This window comes from Coregonus lavaretus (genome assembly GCF_964263955.1).
Source record: "Coregonus lavaretus genome assembly, chromosome: 25".
NCBI classification, from domain to species: Eukaryota; Metazoa; Chordata; class Actinopteri; order Salmoniformes; family Salmonidae; genus Coregonus; species Coregonus lavaretus.
Window position 1 is genome coordinate 21312015 of NC_140012.1, and position 22161 is coordinate 21334175.

Here is a 22161-nt window from a genome sequence, read left to right on the forward strand (position 1 = left end):
AAGTTATAGAATTACTGCTCTTTGTTCAGAAATAAATGAAATAACTCAGAATACTACACCAGGTGTAGGCCTATAATTTTGCCACAGAGGATCAATAGTTTATGTGTAGCCCAATCACACAGCCTGGTCTCATAGACTAGACATAACATAGTAAATGTAAATCCGGGACCTTCAAATTAGTATGATATGTTACGTTTGGTATTGTGACACTACAACCCGATCTCAGAGCTTTTCGTGACCCTGGACAACACCCTGTCGTTCTCCGCTAACATCAAAGCGGTGACCCGATCCTGCAGGTTCATGCTCTACAACATTCGCAGAGTACGACCCTACCTTACACAGAAAGCGGCACAGGTCCTAATCCAGGCACTTGTCATCTCCCATCTGGATTACTGCAACTCGCTGTTGGCTGGGCTCCCTGCCTGTGCCATTAAACCCCTACAACTTATCCAGAACGCTGCAGCCCGTCTGGTGTACAACCTTCCCAAGTTCTCTCATGTCACCCCTCTCCTCCGCACACTCCACTGGCTTCCAGTTGAGGCTTGCATCTACTACAAGACCATGGTGCTTGCCTACAGAGCTGTGAGGGGAACGGCACCTCCTTACCTTCAGGCTCTGATCAGACCCTACACCCAAACGAGGGCAGTACGTTCATCCACCTCTGGCCTGCTAGCCCCCCTACCTCTACGGAAGCACAGTTCTCGCTCAGCCCAGTCAAAGCTATTTGCTGCTCTGGCACCCCAATGGTGGAACAAGCTCCCCCATGACGTCAGGACAGCGGAGTCACTGACCACCTTCCGGAGACACTTGAAACCCTACCTCTTTAAGGAATACCTGGAATAGTATAAAATTAATCCTTCTACCCCCCCCCCCCTCCCCCACCCCCCATAAAAAAAAAGTGGTTGTCCCACTGGCTATCATAAGTTGAATGCACCAATTTGTAAGTCACTCTGGATAAGAGCGTCTGCTAAATGATGTAAATGTAAATGTATTATTCTGTACGTAAATCCGAGAGACTCCATTTAGTATGATATGTTATGACTTACAATTCACATTATATGTCACAAATTTGCATAAACGTACAATATGTTACGGATTTGCAAAACCTATGATATGTTAAGAATTCTAGCTAGGTGGCTAGGTGGCTAACACTAGCTAGCTGGCTAACATTAGCTAGGCTAGGAGTTAGGGTTAGGGTTAAGGTTAGAGTTAAGTTTAGGAGTTAGGTTAAAGGGTTATAGTTACACCCAACCAAATTATGAGAAAAATATCGGTTCCTGTTTGGAACAGTATGGATCACTTTCGTTCCCGGTTCCATTTCTGTTCCTTGATATATTTCTTTATTTTATGGGTTTTCTGTTCTGTTCCCTGAATCGGTTCCAACCCGTTGTGGAAACTGAGCAGCACTTCCTAACCACCTGCCAAATATATGTCTACATTAGAGATACACATTTCCCACAGATCACACACAGACCCAAAAAGAATTTGAAAACAAATCAAACATTGATAAACTCCCATATTTGTTAGGCGAAATACAATGTGCAATCACAGCAGCAAGATTTGTGGCTCGTTGCCATGAGAAAAGGGCAACCAGTGGAGCACAAACAACATTGTAAATACCACCAATATTTATCTGTTTATTTATTTTCCTCTACTAGTTGTACTACAACTATTTGCACATTGCTAAAACACTGTACATTGCTGATAATATAGCACCTGACATGTCTATGCACCTGACATGTCTATCTTTTACTGTTAAATTCTAATAGTTTTTTTTGGTGTTGTTTTGTGTCTTCTCACTTTTGTTTATTGTTTATTTCACTTGCTTTGGCAATGTAAACACATTTCCCATGCCAATAAAGCCTCTTTGAATTGAAATGGAGAGAGACAGAGAGAGAGAGAGAGAGAGAGAGAGAGAGAGGCCTGAGTTAGAGGGAGTAAACTATAGTCGAAAGACTTGATTCAAACCAGCCTCCCTCCCTTTAGAATTCAGAGCAGCTGGATTCAGACTGGCTTTGTTGACAACAGTAGAGCAGAGCTGAGCAGCTTTGCAATTCAAATGGATGATTTGTGTAATGAAAGCAATGTGTGTTATTTCCCACCATGCATGTATCACTGTAGGCTCAATGATGATCTAATAACTCTGATATAGCTCCCCCCTCTCAACCAATGCTGTGACCTATTGCAAACTAAAGGGTGACATCCCTACAGACAGAATCCTCAGATCTCTATTCCTAATACTGTGTAGTAATCACACATATCTATCTGATCCTGCCATACTTACAGCACTGTGACCATATGTCCTGTCTTTACCCTGGCCTGGAGTGACCAAGCCCTTTTACTCAATCCCTCTCACATGGATAACTAGGGAGCAAGGAGTAGCCCGTATACACAGATCTAGGACCAGCTCCGCCTCCACCAATAGTAGGGAGAAAACTGGAAAACTGACCTTAGATCAGCGTCTGGGAGCGATTTACATCCTCCTTTTTTCACTAAGCGAGGTTAGTTACCTGTGGTCGGCTCTCGCTATCAATACTGCTGCCATAAACCCACAGAGCTAAGGCTTTCATTGGGCAAAGTGCTCTGAGTAATTAGCGTTCATAGCCTGAGAGAGAGAACCACATCCAGCTGAATAGACTGTTTTGGTAGTGGTTGTTTGAAGTGAAATGTTGGATTGCCCCCTAGTGGTGTTTTATGTGTAACACTCAAGCGTTGCAATGAAATAGTGACCGCTCTGCTGCATTGCCTGGGGGGTAATTTGGGGGATGTGAATAATCTTCAATAGTGTATTTCACTGCTCCTCAATTGGCCCTCAGGCAACACAGCTACAATGGCTGTATTTCAATGCATGAATTTAATACATGTAGTGCACCATGCATGCATAATAGTGTTTGTGTATGCCTACACTCATTTATTGAATCATAGTGAACAGAATTGTAATATTTTAATCTCTACCGGCATGGCTGCCTCTACTGGAACACGTTAAGAAAAGAGTGAACACCAGATGGACCGTCTCTACATTGCCTAATGTTTATGTGTATAGGGCCAACATTTACATTCACCACATCCTCTCTGCTCTGCCCGAGGAAGACAGGAGGGAGAGAGACTATTGCGACGTCTGCCACGTCTAGCCTACACAGCCTCTCTCTAGCGGTCTTTGGAACAGGATGCGACAAGGGGTGAGAGAGAGGTGGGAAACGCACAAGTGTCAACAGCCCAGTTTTATTTGAGACCAAACAAGTCCCCTATAAGAAACAATAATTGGGCAATTCAGACTGGATGTTTTAAAGCAGTGTTCGAGTCTCTTGTGTTTGTGTCATTTTGTTTCGTTTAAAAACTGAAACAACCCCCTATCTTGAGAAGGTTGTTTGGCGGTGTTTTGTGGGTCTGAGTGACTGCTGCCACGAATAAACCCACGTTGTTTAGCCTGCTTCATCTGCCTCGAAGCGGTTAACGTCACAGCTCTCTCCTCATTCCAGTGTGGCGGCAGTTGCTAATGTTATTCCAGAGGCGGGCGGGAGGGACAGTGAGTGTATGTGTGTCTGACTGTGGACCCGGTTTGTAACATAGTCTTTTATGGGCTGCAGGACAAGGCGGGTGGGAGTATCCGTTTCTCGATGCTAGGAATGGAGGAATTTGTCACCGAGGAGGAAGAGCCATGGTACGACCAGCAAGATCTCGAATCTGGTAAGTGGCGACGCATTTCTGGGGCCGCCGTTTGCAGCCAGCCGCATCTGCAATGTCAATGCACTTTCGTTTTTGGTGAGTTCAGCTGTTTTCCTCAAACAAAGGACTTTTTGATGACGGAAGGCTTCTAGATCAGCATGCGATGTTACATTTGTCCGTGCGTCTTGACAAATAAAAATACCAATGCTTTTCAAATGTGCTACCGCACTTGAATCTTTTGCTACTTTCTGACAACAATGCTTTGGAAGGGATGGATGCCAAGGGCCTTTGTGACGGTGATGGGAAAAATCGTTTCCTTCTGTGGTTGTTGTCACATTGCAAGAAAAAACACATACACGATGCTGGCTGGACCCAGTGTTCTGTTGGTGATTTTAAACAATGGGTTAGTACAGGAACAATAAATAGAAGGCAATAGATGTCAGCTGTCATCATTGCAATGTAATTGTTCTTTGTAGGTTGCAATAATGAGCAAGCTTACATCAACTTCTCAAACATTTTTTGTGTGCAAAATGCATTTATTTGCACTAACATCCATTGTCTCATAAAATGTTGTAGGCCTAATTGACATTGGCAGCATTTGCCTTTAGGCTAATGCAAATTGACCACCACTTTAGGGGACTATAACCTTTAACCCCATCTTCTTACCTCTTTTCACAACATGAACATAACATTAATGGAATAGTGCAGGGCTTCCTATAGCACTTAACCTTGTTTATGCAGTCAATTAGGTTGTATTGATTTCCTAATTCAATCATGACATATTATGTTTTCCTTTTAGAATGTAGTGACTTTCACAGCCAGTAGACTGTCATGTTCAACTCCCCATAATTCAATAAACAAGGAACATATCATTTAAACAAGAAAGTGAATGGTTGGGACAAAGAACATACATGGGGGCCAACACAGACAGGAAACATGCTTGACTTGCATATCCACTGGAATAGTGTAAATAACTATTTTCAATCACTAGGCTATTCTCCAAAGATAGTATGGTCCCATAGAATTAATGTGGAACGGAGGTGATGCACAAGGCCTGGATGGTAGTTGACTAGGCTACTGCAATAATATTTGCATAATAATAACCTACTTTATCTGTGCCTTCATACTGTACTATATAGATTGCATAATGCCATAATTCAGCGGAACCACTATTAGTCTGAATTCGATTTTAATGCTGTTGGCACAATAAGCTTCATTTTGGATTACACTAATTTAGATGCATATTCAATATCCCAAGCTGCTGATAATGTATCTGCTGAGCTGTAGCCAATCACAGCTTGTCAAACTGCTTTGAACTTCTTGACAGATGTAGGGCTATTTCATCTCTTCCCTCTTCCCTACTCTCTCCCTTCCTCACTCCATGACTCTTTTTCTCTCTGCCTTGCTCCCTGGCTCTTACCCTCTCTCTCTCTGTTCCTCTCTCTCTATCTATTTTCCCTCGCTCCCTGCAATCCTCTCTTTTTCACTCCACGCTCATCCCTAATCTCTCTATCACTTCATCTCTTTGTTCCAATTATTAGGATATCTGCCACAGGCTGAGAGGAGATGATGTAATGCTTTGACGCTGCTCTTGATCTGACTTTATGCACACAGACACACTATACACACGCTTAACACACACTTTACACACACTGGCACTGTGAGAGGAGAGAGGGCTGGAGGGGGAACTGAGTGTGTGGACACATCAATAGACCTGAAGATAAAAATATAGGCTGATGAGTCTTCACTTTACTCAGAAAGAGAGAGAGGGAGGGAAAGGAAGAATACAGAGTGGTGGAGAAAGAGAGACAGTAGAAGATTACGGTATGACAGGATGAGATATGAGAGAGAGGGGAGAAAGCTAAAAAGAGCACAAGGCCCATGTCTCTCCATGTATCTACCACTCTCTCTGCATCCACCCTCCCTCCCTTTACATCCCTCTGGTGCAGCCTGTATTCTTTGTGCCCCATGGCACACAGTGTTCCTGGCCTCTCAGAGCAGTGCCAGGTGTTGTATTTTGTGTTAGCTTAGAATGCTGAGCTCACCTCTGGTAGTGATACTGTGAGGTGCCAGTAATCTATCAGAGAGGAGAACACACCGCTGGCATTGGATTACCCTGCAGACAGAGGCACAGGCTCCATCATCAGGGGTGCTATTTGGCCACAGGGTTTGGCAGAATGAGATATGGTAAAAAAAATAAAAAAAAGATCAAGAAAGGAAACTTTCATGCATAGCATCTAAGCAAATTTCATAAGCTAAGCAAGGCAGACATTTGATGATGCAACGAGGCAATTTGCTTTTCTATACTGTAAGGAATCAGCAAACATGATGCATCTACAGTACACAGACTCAGACATTTCCATGCATAATTACACTGAGGAGAAAAACATATAAATTATAATGCTTTTCTACACTCTTAGAAAAAAAGGTGCTATCTAGAACCCGACGGGGTTCTTCAGCTGTCCCCATAGGAGAACCCTTTGAATAACCCTTTTTGGTTCCTGGTAGAAACCAGTTGGTTCCAGGTAGAACCCTTTTGGGTTTGATGTAGAACCCTTTCCACAGAGGGTTCTACATGGAACCCAAAAGGGTTCTACCTGGAACCAAAAAGGGTTCTCCTATGGCACATGTCTCAAACTCATTCTACGTAAGGCTGAGTGTCTGCGGATTCTTCGCTCCTCCCTTGTACTTGACTGATTAATTAAGGTCACTAATTAGTAAAGAACTCTCCACACCTGGTTGTCTAGGTCTTAATTGAAAGGAAAAACCAAAAACCTGCAGAAACTAGGCCCTCCATGGAATGAGTTTGACACCCCTGTCCTATGGAGACAACCGAAGAACCCTTTTGGAACCAGTGTATGGAACCCTTTGTAAGACAGACCAAGGCTTGTTCTAGCCCGAACTCTGTGCTCAGCTGAAGCTATGTGACCAGCACAGCTGAGTCTTTAGGCCTGTTGGGACCCATTGGTTAACAGGGCTGGACTTACATCTAATGAGAGGGTTGTTATACCACGGACCTGCTCTTATTACATGCAGCGTAAAAACGCTTCAACAACCACCTCTCTAAGGCTTTAAATACACACTTTGTTTCCTTGTTATCCTGCAGACTAAAACTTGTGTTTAATCATTTTTATACAGAATTTGAGCTTACTACTGCAGTGAAGTCGTACGGAAGGGTTTGGTCTGCTATACAGCTTATCTGCAGAAAAGGAAAGAAGGAAGGAGAGAAGGAGGAGAAAACAAGGAGAGGCCCTGTTTTCCAGATTCCTGTGAATCCTATTGGAGATATGCACCTACAAAAACAACATTCACTGCTCAAAAAGGACAGGCATATTCCAAACCAGGCATGTTTCCTTTCACGAGTGCACTGTACACATGCACACACACACACACACACACACACATACACACACACACACACACACACACACACACATACACGCACACACACACACATTACAGTTTTATTACAGTATTTTTTCAGCCAACAGTTCTGTGTTGTTCTGTTTCAATGTTTGATTCCCCAGCACTAAGCCCCAGCTGATTTGATTACAGGGCTCGGACTGTGGCTATCATACCCAGACAGTACAGTGTGTTCGTATATGTGTGTGTGTGCACGCTTGTGCCTGCACTGTAAAAAAAACACCCACAAATCTAGTTGTTTCAAGTAATTATTATTAAGTAACTGGTTCCACAGCCTTTTTAGTTTACTCAACTTTTCGGTGAAAGTGTTACCTGAACAAACAAAAAGAATGTTGGCCCAAACTTAGCTCCAACTTGAGAAAACGTAGGCAAAAATTCAGTCAATTTAAAATTGTGTTTTGCTCAACTTGTCTCATGTTCATTCAACTAGAATGTATTGTTTGTGCATCTTAACTAAAAAGTGCTGTGCAGCTGGTTATACATACTGTGCTGTTAACATACAACATTTTCTAATTACATATGTGACGTAAATGATAACATTGTGTATGTTCAGTTATTTGTCAACACCTGGGATTTGAACTTAGAACCTCTAGGTTCATGGTGTTCCAATCTTCCTGCTACGCCACCATGTTACATTTACATAATTTAGCAGACTCTCTTATCCAGAGCGACTTACAAATTGGTGCATTCAACTTATGATAGCCAGTGAGACAACCACTTTTTTATCTTTTCTTTTTTTTATGGGGGGGGTGGGGGAAGAAGGATTACTTTATACTATTCTAGGTATTCCTTAAAGAGGTAGGGTTTCAAGTGTCTCCGGAAGGTGGTCAGTGACTCCGCTGTCCTGACGTCGTGGGGGAGCTTGTTCCACCATTGTTCCACCATGTCTGACCATTCATCATTGATTTGATTTACTTATTTAAGCAATTTTCGGGTTTTTCTGTATAGTTGTCTGTTGGTGGGGCATATTACTCTCTTTTAATGTTACTCCTTAAAATCGTTTTTCTTGAGTGTACTTTTAACAGAGCTGATTTAAGTGCAAAGTGTAGCAATACAGGTGAAATCAGTTGTTGACACAGACATGGTGGCGTAGCAGGAAAATTGGAATGCTGTGAACCAAGAGGTTTTGAGTTCAAATCCCAGGTGAGGACATTTTGAATATGAATTACTGTATAAATGAACATGCACAATGTAAACATGTAAGTTGAAAGAATTGTATGTTAAAAGCACTGTGTGTGTAACTAGTTCCACAGCCCTCTTTAGGTAAGATGCCCAAATAATAATTTCTAGTTGAATGAACATGAGACAATTTGAGCAAACAGAATTTTAAGTTGACTGAATTTTTGCCTACATTTTCTCATGTTGGAGCTAAGTGTGGGCCAACTAAAAATGTTAAGTTCAGGTAACACTGACCGAAAAGTGGAGTAAATGAAAAAAAGTCTGTGGAAACAGTTACTTAATAATATGTAGTTGAAACAACTATATATTTTTTTACAGTGTGCCTGTGTGTGTGGGTTGTGACAGGAGTGTGACCCTTCCCCTAACGACAATATGTACCCTCTTCACCCTACAAAAGCATTTCCCGCCAGTATGCATGCAGCCAATGTGTGTTCCTGCTTAGGCCCTCAAGAAGACATCCCCCAGTCAGTGTAACTGATACTGCTAAAACATGAAAAAATAAAACCTGGAAAAACAATATCCAGGAAATGCACATAATTCATTCCATTATGTCTGAGTCATTGGGTCTGGGTGGTGATGTCATCCTTCATGCGTCAGTTGACTTCCTGGTGTCCTTGTTTGGAGCTAGTGGTCTGTAGAGGGTATTGATTAGGATGTTTGGTGCAGAGAAACAGTGCTTGCCCCTTTCTCTCTCTCGCCATTAGATACCAATACCACACAGCAGTGGACGATGGTGAACGTAAACAGTGGGTCAGTGTTTGGGTTCTGTGTTTTTTCCAGGCAGTATTTGGTTCTGAGTTCTGCTGTTTGAAAGCTAGGAGATCTGGCGTACAGTGGCCAGCAGCAGAGCTTAGATGTTTACATAATTCAATTTCCCCTCTTGGAATAAAAGCCAAGAGGATTTATGAGAGTAATGCTATCCAGGGCCCAGTTTCTCAAAACATTTAATCCAGAGCAAACTGGTCCTCCTGTGTTGTGTTAAATTTTGCTCCCCCTTCAGATGTGGCCCATCCTTGTTTGTGGATGCAGAAAACTGGAGAAAACTGAAACAAATCTCTGAACATACCACATGTTACAACAAATATAGTTTTATATTATCCCATGACATTTGGGTGAAATATTGTCTTTCTACACTGAGTGTACAAAACATTAGGAACTCATGCTCTTTCCATGACCAGGTGAATCCCGGTGGAAGCTATGATCCCTTATTGATGTCACCTGTCAAATCCACTTCAATCAGTGATGTTAATTAAGGATTTGTAAGCCTTGAGACGGATTGTGTATGTGTGCCATTGAGGGTGAATGGGAAAGACAAAACATTTAAGTGCCTTTGAACGGGGTAGTAGGTGCCAGGTGAACTGGTTTGAGTGTGTCAAGAACTGCAACACTTCTGGGTTTTTCAAGCTCAATAGTTTCCCGTGAGTATCAAGAATGGTCCACCACCCAAAGACATCCTGCCAACTTGACACAACTGTGGGAAGCGTCCCTGTGGAACACTTTTGACACCTTGTTAGCCTTGCCCTGATGAATTGAGACTGTTCTGAGGGTAAAAGGGTGTGCAACTCATATTAGGAAGGTGTTCCTAATGTTTTGTACACTCAGTGGATGTCTTTCTAAAATGGCTAATTATGTTCTATAATGCTCCCTTAGCCCCATTTTAACAAGCCCTATTCTATTCTACACTATTCTTTTTTCAGACTGCCCTATTCTAACCGAGCAGTGGGACAGCACTGAAGCTACATAACTAGAGATTATATTTCTATGACTGAAGCAGCCTCCTCATTGTTAGCGAGTTTAACCCTTTGAGGAGTGACTTAGTGTTCTCTTCCTGAACGCTATCATTCAGAATGGATTGAATTGACCATATAATTTAAATTGGAATGGTAATTAGCAGTCATAAAATAAGAATTGGTTAAGTAACGTTCAACAGAGGATTAAATATGATGTACATAGTCCTCAAAGGGTTAAAGCCCATTCTGTGGTACCTGTGTAGTAGCAAAGGCCCCACAGGCGTTAATTTAGCTGTGAGTGCAGCAGGCAGGTCTTTGTATTAGCCCATGCTGAGCAGGAGCTGGCAGCAGCCTGCTTTTCTCCTCATTAGTTTAATTGAGGCAAGACAGGACAACAAGAGAGAGGAAACAGCATGGTTGAAAAGCAAGCGCTGGAACTAAATGATGTGAGTGTGTGTTTTACAGAGCACTTCAGCATTGATGTTTAGAGCTGTGCTAAAGGTTGTTGGTTTGACTCTCATCTTCCCCTTTTTGTCACCCTGCTCCAGATTACACACATGTTCCTCCCCAACCATCTCACTGGCTTTGACACGCACCTTAAACTTCCCCTGGAAAAAAACACAGAATGAGTTTGTGTGTGTTTGTGTTTCAGCTTGCCTGGTCAGCAGTTAGTTTGACATCGCTTCTGTTTGAAGTTTGAGTTTATTTATTATTGCTCACAGATAAAACTGAAGAAATGCAGAATTTATATTACAAATAATTGCAAAACACTCATTAAAAATATACAACACATATTACGTGACATAAATAGAATACAGAACACTTGAAACATTACAGGACATTTTTCATGACGGAAATTGAAATGTTAAAATGTGATTGGAAAAAAATAGAATTATTATACAGTCTAACAGCAGTGGGTAGAGTGGCGTTTCGCAGGCGGTTCGTACGGGCAGTTATACAGGACAGTTCGTGGCTGTTTCTCAGGAGCCTGGTGGTGCAGTTAACTCTTTTTGGAGGGAGCAGGTCGTTCAGTGGATGGTTAAGAGTGTGCATGTCCTTCACCAGGTGCAGTGCAGCCTGCTCTTGCCTGTTCTGCGGTGACGGGAGCTGTGGTTGGACTGCTCCACCTCTGGAGATTATCCTCAAGGCCCTCCTCTGCACCCTGTCTAGTTGGGCCTGCTGCTTATTACGGCATCCAACTAACAGCACTCCACCGTATTCCAGACAAGTCCTGACCAGTGTAGTGTATACTGTGACCAGATCTTCAGTGGGTAGGCCATTTCTGGCAAGAACAGTCAAAAGGTGCTGGCGTTTTGAGGCCTTCTTCACTGACTGCTCCACATGTGTGTCAACACAGAGGTTAGATGAAAACCAAGATACTTGGTTGTTGTTACCACTGGTACTTCCTGTCCTCCTAGGATTAGTGGTGCAGGTTGTGGATGGTCTCTAGAAAAACATATCCGAATTTCCACAGACTTTTTCCCATTCAGGAGCATGTTGTTGGATGTGGCCCACTCTTCCAGCTGCTTTGCCTCCAAGCCCATGGAAGTGTCCTCTTGGATGCTGGTTAATGGTATGGCTCGGGACAGCCCTACATCGTCTGCATACCCAGTGTCCAGAGTGTCACTGAAGACAACTTTTCGGGTGGACATGTGAAGGAGAAACAGATATGGTGAAACCACACCCCCTTATGGCACACCAGAGGTGGCCTCTGACCAAGGGCTAAATGTGCCATTTGCCATCACCCTCTGCCTTCTTCTGGTGGTGTAGCTGTGGAGTCAGGCTAGTAACCTTGGACACAGTTCAATGTCAGACAGATGTTGCAGGAGCGTTGCGTGATCTACTCGATCGAAGGCTTTGGACATATCAGCAAGTAACACCCTCACCATTGGCTTTCACAAGGGCGGTAGTAGTGCTGGACTTTGGGAGGTAGGCATACTGATTTGTGTACTCCGATAGAACTGTTGGCATTAGTTTTTTTATGATGAAGCTCTTCTGGATTTTTCCAAGGCATGAAGTTAGAGAGATGGGTCTCCAGTCATTTGTTGTACATGGGTTTGACACTTTAGGTATGGGACACACATTTCTTATTGACATGCATACATCAAGTGCAGTTTGAATGCAGGAGTTGAACTTCTCCACCTTTGCATCGATGCTCTCCACCTCATATGGCAGACCAGTCAGTACTGGCCATACATTGTGCCAAGGCCTCCTTTCTGTTCTGGGTTACCAGACATCCTACCAGAGTTGAAACTGAGCTGGGGTGTCGTTTAGGACGAAGCTGAAGCCACATACACTCAAACTCCTCTTTCTCTAGGTCAGTTCTTCTCTTTGCCTGCATACTGTGATTCACATACATAGCCACGCCCCCTCCTCTCATCCCTTCTCAGTACCTGTCATTTCTGAAAATAGATTCATCTGGGATGTTTTGGTGGGCCCATGTTTCAGTGACACATCCAATGTCTGCATTTACTGATTGAAGAAGCAGTTCAAATTCATCCACTTTGTTTGTCAATGATCTTGAATTACAAACAAGCACATTCGGAGTCTCTAGGGCATTTTTGGATGTATTTGTGACATCACATAATTCAGTTAGAACTCTGCATTCACGTGAGCGATTGTGTTTTATACGTATTTTAGGTCTGTTACCTTCTATTGTCAGTATTTTCCTCCGTCTGCCCTTACCAGCTGTAGTCCATCTCACCCGGTTTCTTGCGCGCATTATCACGAAACACAGAGGTTTGTCTCGGATATGCGGTGCATGTTCTTTTGTAAATCCGTAGAAAATGCGATGAGTATTCCAAAACGTTTGTACAATCCATCGTTATCAGAGCCATGCTTAATCCCTTAAAAGAGAATGAAATGTATGTTATGTTTTATGTTATGTTTTGTCATTTAGCAGACGCTCTTATCCAGAGCGACTTACAGGAGCAATTAGGGTTAAGTGCCTTGCTTAAGGGCACATCGACAGATTTTTCACCTAGTCGGCTCGGGGATTAGAACCAGCGACCTTTCGGTTACTGGCACAACGCTCTTACCCACTAAGCTACCTGCCGCCCCAGTGTATGCAGTGCGACAAAAAAACAACAACTATAAAAAACAAACATTTCAAACATTGTAACATATTACTCTCGAGCAGCTGAATGGAAGCACCACTCCCTCTTAAATGGATAGGTTGGCAATTCATATGATATCATACGAATTTTGCAATTTGTGTGATATGTTACAAATCCAATTCGTGCAATATGTTACGAATTTATTAAGATTTGCTTAAGATCACGCAGATTCTTTCTGGACACAATTAAAAACAACAAACATACAGTATATCATCTCTCATTGAAGGCCAGAGGTCAGATTAATGGAATGAACGTTTGTTATCGATCGACTGGAGTATTGATCAGTAATCACAGTGTGCATCATTCTCCTCAACCTTATCTTGTTGTCAGCTCTGCCTCTCCATCAAGAGTGATTGTGTTTCCATCGAGCTGTTGTGTGTTTTCCCTCTCAGATATGACCACAGGTCCCAAAACACATCTCGCTGCTGAGTCAGACATGAAAATATAGACTATTTATCCTGCTTACTCAGAATACAGTGCAGCCCACTCCAGTTTGGCTAGGCCCCTAATGGTCCCACATCACTTTGAATATCTCTCATTTCGTTTTTTCCCCCACTCTGAACCAGACTATATATATATATATAATATAAACGCAACATGCAACAGTTTCAAATATTTTACTGAGTTACAGGTCATATAAGAAAATCAGTCAATTGAAATAAATTCATTAGGCCCTAGGCTATGGATTTCACATTACTGGGAATACAGATATGCATCTGTTGGTCACAGATACCTTTAAAAAAAGGTAGGGGCGTGGATCAGAAAGCCAGTCAGTATCTGGTGTGACCACCATTTGCCTCATGCAGCGACACATCTCCTTCGCATAGAGTTGATCAGGCTGATGATTGTGCCCTGTGGAATGTTGTCCCACTCCTCTTCAATGGCTGTGCGAAGTTGCTGGATATTGGGGTGAACTGGAATACACTGTCGTACATGTCAATCCAGAGCATCCCAAACATGCTAAATGGGTGACATGTCTGATGAGTCAGCTTCCAGGAATTGTGTACAGATGCTTGCGACATGGGGCCGTGTATTATCATGCTAAAACATGAGTTGATGGCGGTGGATGAATAGCCTCAGGATCTCGTCACGGTATCTCTGTGCATTCAAATTGCCATCGATAAAATGCAAATGTGTTCGTTGTCCGTAACTTATGCCTGCCCACAACATAACCCCACTGCCACCATGGGGCACTCTGTTCACAACGTTGACATAAGCAAACCGCTCGCTCACACGACGCCATACATGCTACGCTGTCTGCCATCTGCCCAGGGATTCATCCATGATGAGCACACTTCTCCAGCATACCAGTGGCCATCAAAGGTGAGCGGTTGCCCACTAAAGTCGGTTACGACTCCAAACTGCAGTCAGGTCAAGACCCTGGTGAGGACAATGAGCACACAAATTAGCTTCCCTGAGACGGTTGTCTGACAGTTTGTGCAGAAATTATTCGGTTGTGCAAACCCACAGTTTCATCAGCTGTCCGGGTGGCTAGTCTCAGATGATCCCGCAGGTGAAGAAGCCGGATGTGGCGGTCATGGGCTGGCGTGGTTACATGTGGTCTGCGGTTGTGAGGCCGGTTGGACAGACTGCCAAATTCTCTAAAACGACATTATGGTAAAGAAATGTGTATATTTTTTATATACAGTACCAGTCAAAAGTTTGGACACACCTGCTCATTCAAGGGTTTTTCTTTATTTTTACTATTTTCTACATTGTAGAATATTAGTGAAGACATCAAAACTATGAAATAACACATAAGGAATCATGTAGTAACCAAAAAAGTGTTAAACAAATGAAAATATATTCTTCAAAGTAGCCACCCTTTTCCTTGATGTCAGCTTTGCACACTCTTGGCATTCTCTCAACCAGCTTCATGAGGAATGCTTTTCCAACAGTCTTGAAGGAGTTCCCACATATGCTGAGCACTTGTTGGCTGCTTTTCCTTCACTCTGCGGTCCAACTCATCCCAAACCATCTCAATTGGGTTGAGGTCGGGTGATTGTGGAGTCCAGGTCATCTGATGCAGCACTCCATGACTCTCCTTCTTGGTCAAATAGCCCTAACACAGCCTGGAGGTGTATCTTGGGTCATTGTCCTGTTGAAAACAAATAATAGTCCCACTAAGCGCAAACCAGATGGGATGGCGTATCACTGCAGAATGCTGTGGTAGCCATGCTGGTTAAGTGTGCCTTGAATTCTAAAGAAATCACCGACAGTGTCACCAACAAAGCACCATCACACCTCCTCCTCCATGCTTCTTGGTGGGAACCACACATGCGGAGATCATCCGTTCACCTACTCCGTTTCTCACAAAGACACGGCGGTTAGAACAAAAAATCTCCAATTTGGACTCATCAGAGCAAAGGACAGATTTCCACCGGTCTAATGTCCATTGCTCGTGTTTCTTAGCCCAAGCAAATCTCTTCTTATTATTGGTGTCCTTTTAGTAGTGGATTCTTTGCAGCAATTCGACCATGAAGGCCTGATTCATGCAATCTCCTCTGAACAGTTGATGTTGAGATGTGTCTGTTACTTGAACTCTGTAAAGCATTTATTTGGGCTGCAATCTGAGGTGCAGTTAACTCTAATGAACTTATCCTCTGCAGCAGAGGTAACTCTGGGTCTTCCTTTCCTGAGAGCCAGTTTCATCGTAGCGCTTGATGGTTTTTGCGACTGCACTTGAAGAAACTTTCAAAGTTCTTGAAATGTTCCGTATTGACTGACCTTCATGTCTTAAAGTAGTGATGGACTGTCTTTTCTCTTTGCTTATTTGAGCTGTTCTTGCCATAATATGGACTTGGTCTTTTACCAAATAGGGATATATTCTGTATACCACCCCTACCTTGTCACAACACAACTGATTGGCTCAAACGCATTAAGAAGGAAATAAATTCCACAAATGAACTTTTAACAAGGCACACCTGTTAATTGAAATGCATTCCAGGTGACTACATCATGAAGCTGGTTGAGAGAATCCCAAGAGTGTGCAAAGCTGTCATCAAGGCAAAGGGTGGCTACTTTGAAGAATCTCAAATATAACATATATTTTGATTTGTTTAACACGTTTTTGCAGTCTCCTGAGTGGCGCAGTCTCCTGAGTGTATAAAAAAATATGTATTCACTAACTGTAAGTCGCTCTGGATAAGAGCGTCTGCTAAATGACTAAAATGTAAAATGTAAATGTAAATGTTACTATATGATTCCGTATGTGTTATTTCATAGTTTTGATGTCTTCACTATTATTCTACAATGTAGAAAATAGTACAAATAAAGAAAAACCCTGGAATGAGTAGGTGTGTCCAAACTTTTGACTAGTACTGTATATCCTTTTTTTATATAGCACCTTGCACTTTCACTGGATTACATTTATCATATTATTTTTGCATCTCAGCCTTATTGGGTTATTCCTCTTTATGGTTTTGAGTGCGAGTACTTTTTGAACTCTTAAGATATTTTCTCTCCCACGCTCTGGCCGCCTTTCATTCTTGCCTGAGCGCAAACACGCATACTGGCTTTCCTCAAAGAAATGAACCTGACATTTTCTGACAACAGCGCTGGTGGCCATTCCTGCCGTCAGCATTTCAGTTGCATGCTCTCTCAAAACTTGTGGCATTGTGTTGACAAAACTGCACATTTTAGAGTGGCCTTTTATTGCCCCCAACACAAGGTGGCAGGTAGCTTAGTGGGTAAGAGCGTTGTGCCAGTAACCGAAAGGTCGCTGGTTCTAATCCCCGAGCCAACTAGGTGAAAAGTCTGTCGATGTGCCCTTGAGCAAGGCACTTAACCCTAATTGCTCCTGTAAGTCGCTCTGGATAAGAGCGTCTGCTAAATGACAAAAAAAAAAAAAAAAAAAAAAAAAGTGCACCTGTGTAACGATCATGCTGTTTAATCAGCTTCTTGATATGCCACACCTGTCAAGTGGATAGATTATCTTGGCAAAGGATAAATGCTCACTAACAGGGATGTAAACAAATGTGTGTACAACATTTGAGAGAAATTTGCCTATTGGAAAATGTCTGTGATCTTTTATTTCAGCTCATGAAACATGGGACCAACACTTTACATGTTGCGTTAATATTTTGTTCAGTAGATGATTTCCATAAAATGAGAGAGAGTAGTATTCTCTGTCTAGACTGAGTGTCAGTGCCATTTATTGTTACACTACTAGAACAGTGTTTTTCAACTCTGTTCCAGAGTGTACATGCCTACACATTTTTTTTGAGCCCACACTCAATTTCATAACTTGTCACTTTTTACACATTCAAACCTCCTCCACCCCACTGCAGAGAGACTGCAGATCCTCTTTCTGTCATATAGTTTCTGTGGAGCGGTGGTGTCTTGTCTTTTGAACTTGGCACACATCAGTGACGTTCACTGACAGAGATACAAGGGTAAAAATAGAGGAAATACATCTTTAGGGAGAGACATGGTGCCTAGATGGGCTCTTTTTATAATTCTCTCTCTCTCCTGAATACTCCCTTTCTCCATCTCTCAATCCCTCTTTCTTTGTCTCCCTCTCTTCTGTCTAGGTCCAGGATGATCTTGTTTATCTCTGTGTACGTATCACAGGATGTATCTCAGGAGGAATGTTTTAATGTTTGATTGTCCTATTTGCAGATGTTCTTAAAACCCTGCTGAAAATAGAACTGTGATCTATTCCTCAGTGAATCATCATGATTGTAGATTAAAACATGGAACAGTATGAACAATGCGTTCTACTGTGGCTGTCATGGGGACCAGTGCAGACTGAAATTCTATATTTTGTATCTTCACTGACATCACTCATAGCTTTGGTTCCATCTAACTAGCAAAGGAAAACCTCTTCCTAATGCTGTCTTATTTAGATAATTTGTTACAGCTGAGCTCTCAAAACTAACCATCTCTTTTTCTCCCCCCCTCGCTCGCTCCCTCCAACCTATCTCCCTCTCCATCTCCCATGGCCCTCTCCATCACTCATCTCTCTCTCCCCTCCCTCCCACCCCTCTCTTTATCCCTCCTTCCATCCCCCTCCTTTTCTCTCTCTCTCTCTCTCTCTCCCTCCCTCCCTCTCTCTCTCTAGACCTCCACCTGGCGGCGGAGCTGGGGAAGACTCTGTTAGAGAGGAACAAGGAGCTGGAGGATTCTCTACAGCAGATGTACATCACCAATGAGGAGCAGGTGCAGGAGATCGAGGTAAGACGAGAGCCAAGTCTCAACAGCTCCATGGATACATCTCAATAGACTAAACTCTAACGTAACCCCTACCCATAAGTAAGGTGTAGATTGGATAACAACCTACCTGTCCCTCTGACTGAGCAGAGTCAGGTGATGTAGGACGTTGGCTCTGCTGGCTGATCTTAGCATAGCAGTACATCACCCCATTAAAATGGTTCACTGTTCACAACCAAGGGGTTTTAGAGTTAACAGAGGACCATAGGCAGCGGAGTGGATAGAAGTGTCTCCCTTAACCAGTGATACTATGGTCGGAAAGTGTCCATCCCCCTAATGGCTTCGGTTAGGATTGGGTAGGGGAACATGACCCCAAATGTTCCTCTGTTTATGATCATGTGTGTATGTATGTATATGTGTGTACAGGATATAAACATACAGTATGTGTGTCTCTTGTGCAGTACCTGGCTAAGCAGCTAGAGGTGCTGAGGGAAATGAATGAGCAGCATGCTAAGGTGTACGAGCAGCTAGACGGGACAGCCAGAGAACTAGAGCTCACCAACCATACACTGGTTCTGGACAGTAAGGCCTCGCAACACAAGATAGAGAGGTGAGTGTCACACACACATACAAACACACACACACACACACAGACACACACACACACACTATCCCCCTATCTCTCTTCCCTGGTTCTCGCAGGTTGACAGGGACCATCGAGACCCTACAGACCCAGGTGGAGTCTCTCTCTGGGCAGGTGGAACAGCTCCACTCCCTGGAGCAGCTCAGGGTCCGGAGGGAGAAGCGGGAACGACGCAAGACCATCGCCTCCTTCCCTTGCCTCAGGGAACTCTGCACCGCACCCAAGTGAGGGCTCATAGTCTCCTACCTCTCCCTTTGTTCAGTAGCCTACTCAACAATTTTTATTTAGTTAAGCAATCACACTCAAATCTTTGATTACTGGATCTCAAGGTCCCTAGACTATGTTAGAGGAGCTTTGTAGGTGGATGCTTGACTCATATTGCGCTTGTCTCTCTATCTGGCAGGTACAAGTAAGTTAGCTCATATTGTGTGTATCTGTGTGTCTGTATCTCTCTGTCTGTATCTCTCTGTCTGTATCTGTCTGTCTGTCTGTCTGTCTGTCTGTCTGTCTGTCTGTCAGGTATGAGGATGGGTTCGTGGTAGGCCGCTCAGACAGCTTCACTTCAGAGGCTAAGCGGCAGCCAGCAGAGGAGGAGAACGAACGTCTGAGAGAGGCGGTGTCGGCGCTGCGCTTGGCTGAGCGGGGTCGCAGGGAGGGGGCGGAGAGAGAGTGTCATGTCCTCCTGGGGGAGTTCTCTCGTCTGGAGACACGCGTGCAGGTCAGAATCACTCCTATTTTAACTCCATTTAATCTTCCAAAATGAGTGCCTCAAGTTTTTTTATGGTTGCATGTTCTACTAAGTTAGTTGAATCCAATGAGTGTCCTTTTTGATACTTTGTCCTGACTCAAATATAGTAGGGCTTCTTATTTTCCCTCTTTTCTGGGAGAATACAAATATTGATTGGTTTATTGACTGACTGACTGACTGATTGACTCGTTGACTTATTGATTGACAGGGTGCAGAGAGCTGCCAGGTACGGATCCATGAACTAGAGTCAGAGCTCCAGGAACTCCAGCAGCTCCGACGGGCAAGGACCCTCCTCCTTTGCAGCGAGGACGACGGCGTGGGCTTCACCCAGACTCTCCTCAACAACACCCCCGAAACAGACACCCTGGAGGGGGAAGGAGGAGAGGTAGGTGGAGGGGTCAGGGAGGAGGGCGAGGGGGGAGGAGGCTTAGGCGGAGAGTCGTTACCTGCCTCCAGCCCCGTCAGGAAGAGCTGCAGCGACACGGCGCTGAACGCCATTGTAGCCAGGGACGCGTCTGGAAGGAGAAGAGGGAGCTACGCGATCCACGCCAACAGCGTCCGTAAGAGAGGGATGTCCATCCTGAGGGAGGTGGACGAGCAGTATCACGCTCTGCTGGAGAAGTATGAGGAGCTGTTAGGGAAGTGCAGGCGCCACGAGGAGTCCCTGTGCCACACAGGGGTGCAGACCTCACGCCCCGTCTCCAGGGACCCCTCCATGAAGGACTGTGCCATGGGCTCCACCCCTGCACCCCCGCCCACCCCCACCGAGTCCCCCTCCACCCCCGAGGCCATGGAGAGCATCACTAAGCAGGTGGAGGCGGTGGATAAACGGCTGGGCCAGAACACGCCAGAGTACAAGGCTCTGTTCAAGGAGATCTTCTCCCGTATTCAGAAGACCAAGACAGAAATCAAAACTACCAAAGCCACCAAAGCCCCTAAAGCCAGCAAGTCTGGCAAGTCTAGTAAATAAGAATGATAGTGGACTGGCTTGGTAGTATAATGCTTTTTCCATGCTTAAAGCGCTTCAGATTGTAAGGGGGCAACATGCCTCATACACTACCAATGTGTAGCACTCATGAGTAGACTTCCATATGGGATATGGTCTCCTGTCTGCTTCTGTTACTAGGTACCAATCGACCAATATGCTACTAAAACCAATCTACTGCTAATGCTATCCTCTATTAGGGCCTGCCTACCTTTGCCCTTGAGATCTAACACATTTTTTCAGCTGCCTTTTGCTAGCTAACTCACAGGTAGAATACCTATCACCCACAACCTGTTGGACATGGAACATGGATTGAATAGGTGCACTAAACTCCCAATGCTTCACAGTAAAAACGGTACTGTTGATTCTCCACCTCAACAATGACCTCTGAATTCTCCAAACGTTGGATTATACTGAAACAAAAGTCATGTTGGACAAATAACAAGTTAACTCAAAGTTCTACCTTTAGACCCTGATGTGCTTTTCCCTAGCCTACATAGCCTAATGTCGGCCTGAACAATGGACTTCAGATGCCAACAAAAGCGAAACAGGAAATGTAAGACTTTCTGCCCAGAGGACATTGCGACCTTGTCTTGCACTGCTCTGTGACTGTATACTCGTGACCTTAGTACTGTATTTTATACTCTAGAGATGCTTACCTTCCAGGTCCGGAGAGACATAGGCAATTAGTGTCTTGTCAGAATGTCACAGGGTTGGAACCGGGTTCGAAGTACACATTGACTCTTGGGGGTGTCCTGAAAAAAGACCAATGTTCATATTTCATGTTTGTGGGGGTGTCCAAATTTGTTCTAGCAGTGCCCCCTGTAACCCTGGAATTGAATGGTAGCTGGGTATGTCCACTAGCCTAGCGCTAACTATAGCTGCCGTCTGTGTACTGACAAGATGCAACAGACAATCCAAACAGATTGTTGTCTTTTCTGTTTCCTTATCAACACTCTCACTATATTGTTTGGTAAAGGTACAACTGATGCATGGTCAAGTCAAATGTGATGTTTTAAACTGTCAATATTTTTTTGTCTCATTCCATTTATATCGTTTATTGATTGTCAGGTAGATGATTTTCACCCTCCACAACAAACAAAATGGGGTGGGGAAAACCCTGTGATTGTATTGCAAATTGTAACGTTAAGCCTAAGACAAATTGTAACGTTAAGCCTATTTAGACAAAGTTGATTTAGACAGAAGTGATGGATAATTATATAGCCTAACCACCACCAGTATTACTAACTATTAAACCTGGTCTGTTAACACTAAACCAGCTCACTAACTACACACTAACACTACTGATGCAGCATTGCACCGTACAGAATACAGTAGGAACAATGCCACTGTCTTGGCTAGCAACACTCCAACCACCTTTCCTTATTATCATGAATGTTATAGTGGTTGCATTATTTTGAATGATGTACTCACATTGCAATGCCATACCATATGGGGAGGAGAAAATGTACACAACAATGCACCTGCAGGATACAGGAAGTAGCATGTCTTTCTTAGAG

At 43.6% G+C, this 22161-nt stretch overlaps 1 protein-coding gene across 1 annotated transcript; it reads left to right on the forward strand.

Moving 5' to 3' along the window:
- Positions 1–3581: 3581 nt before the first annotated feature.
- On the forward strand, positions 3582–20626 carry LOC311100595 (cerebellar degeneration-related protein 2-like; the record flags this gene model as incomplete). Its single annotated transcript, XM_084141516.1, has 6 exons — positions 3582–3687; positions 18177–18289; positions 18727–18875; positions 18968–19132; positions 19428–19626; positions 19865–20626. Exons 1-6 carry the CDS (start codon positions 3618–3620, stop codon positions 20624–20626), a joined length of 1458 nt encoding a protein of 485 aa, XP_083997642.1. The 5' UTR covers positions 3582–3617.
- Between the last annotated feature and the right edge of the window lie 1535 nt (positions 20627–22161).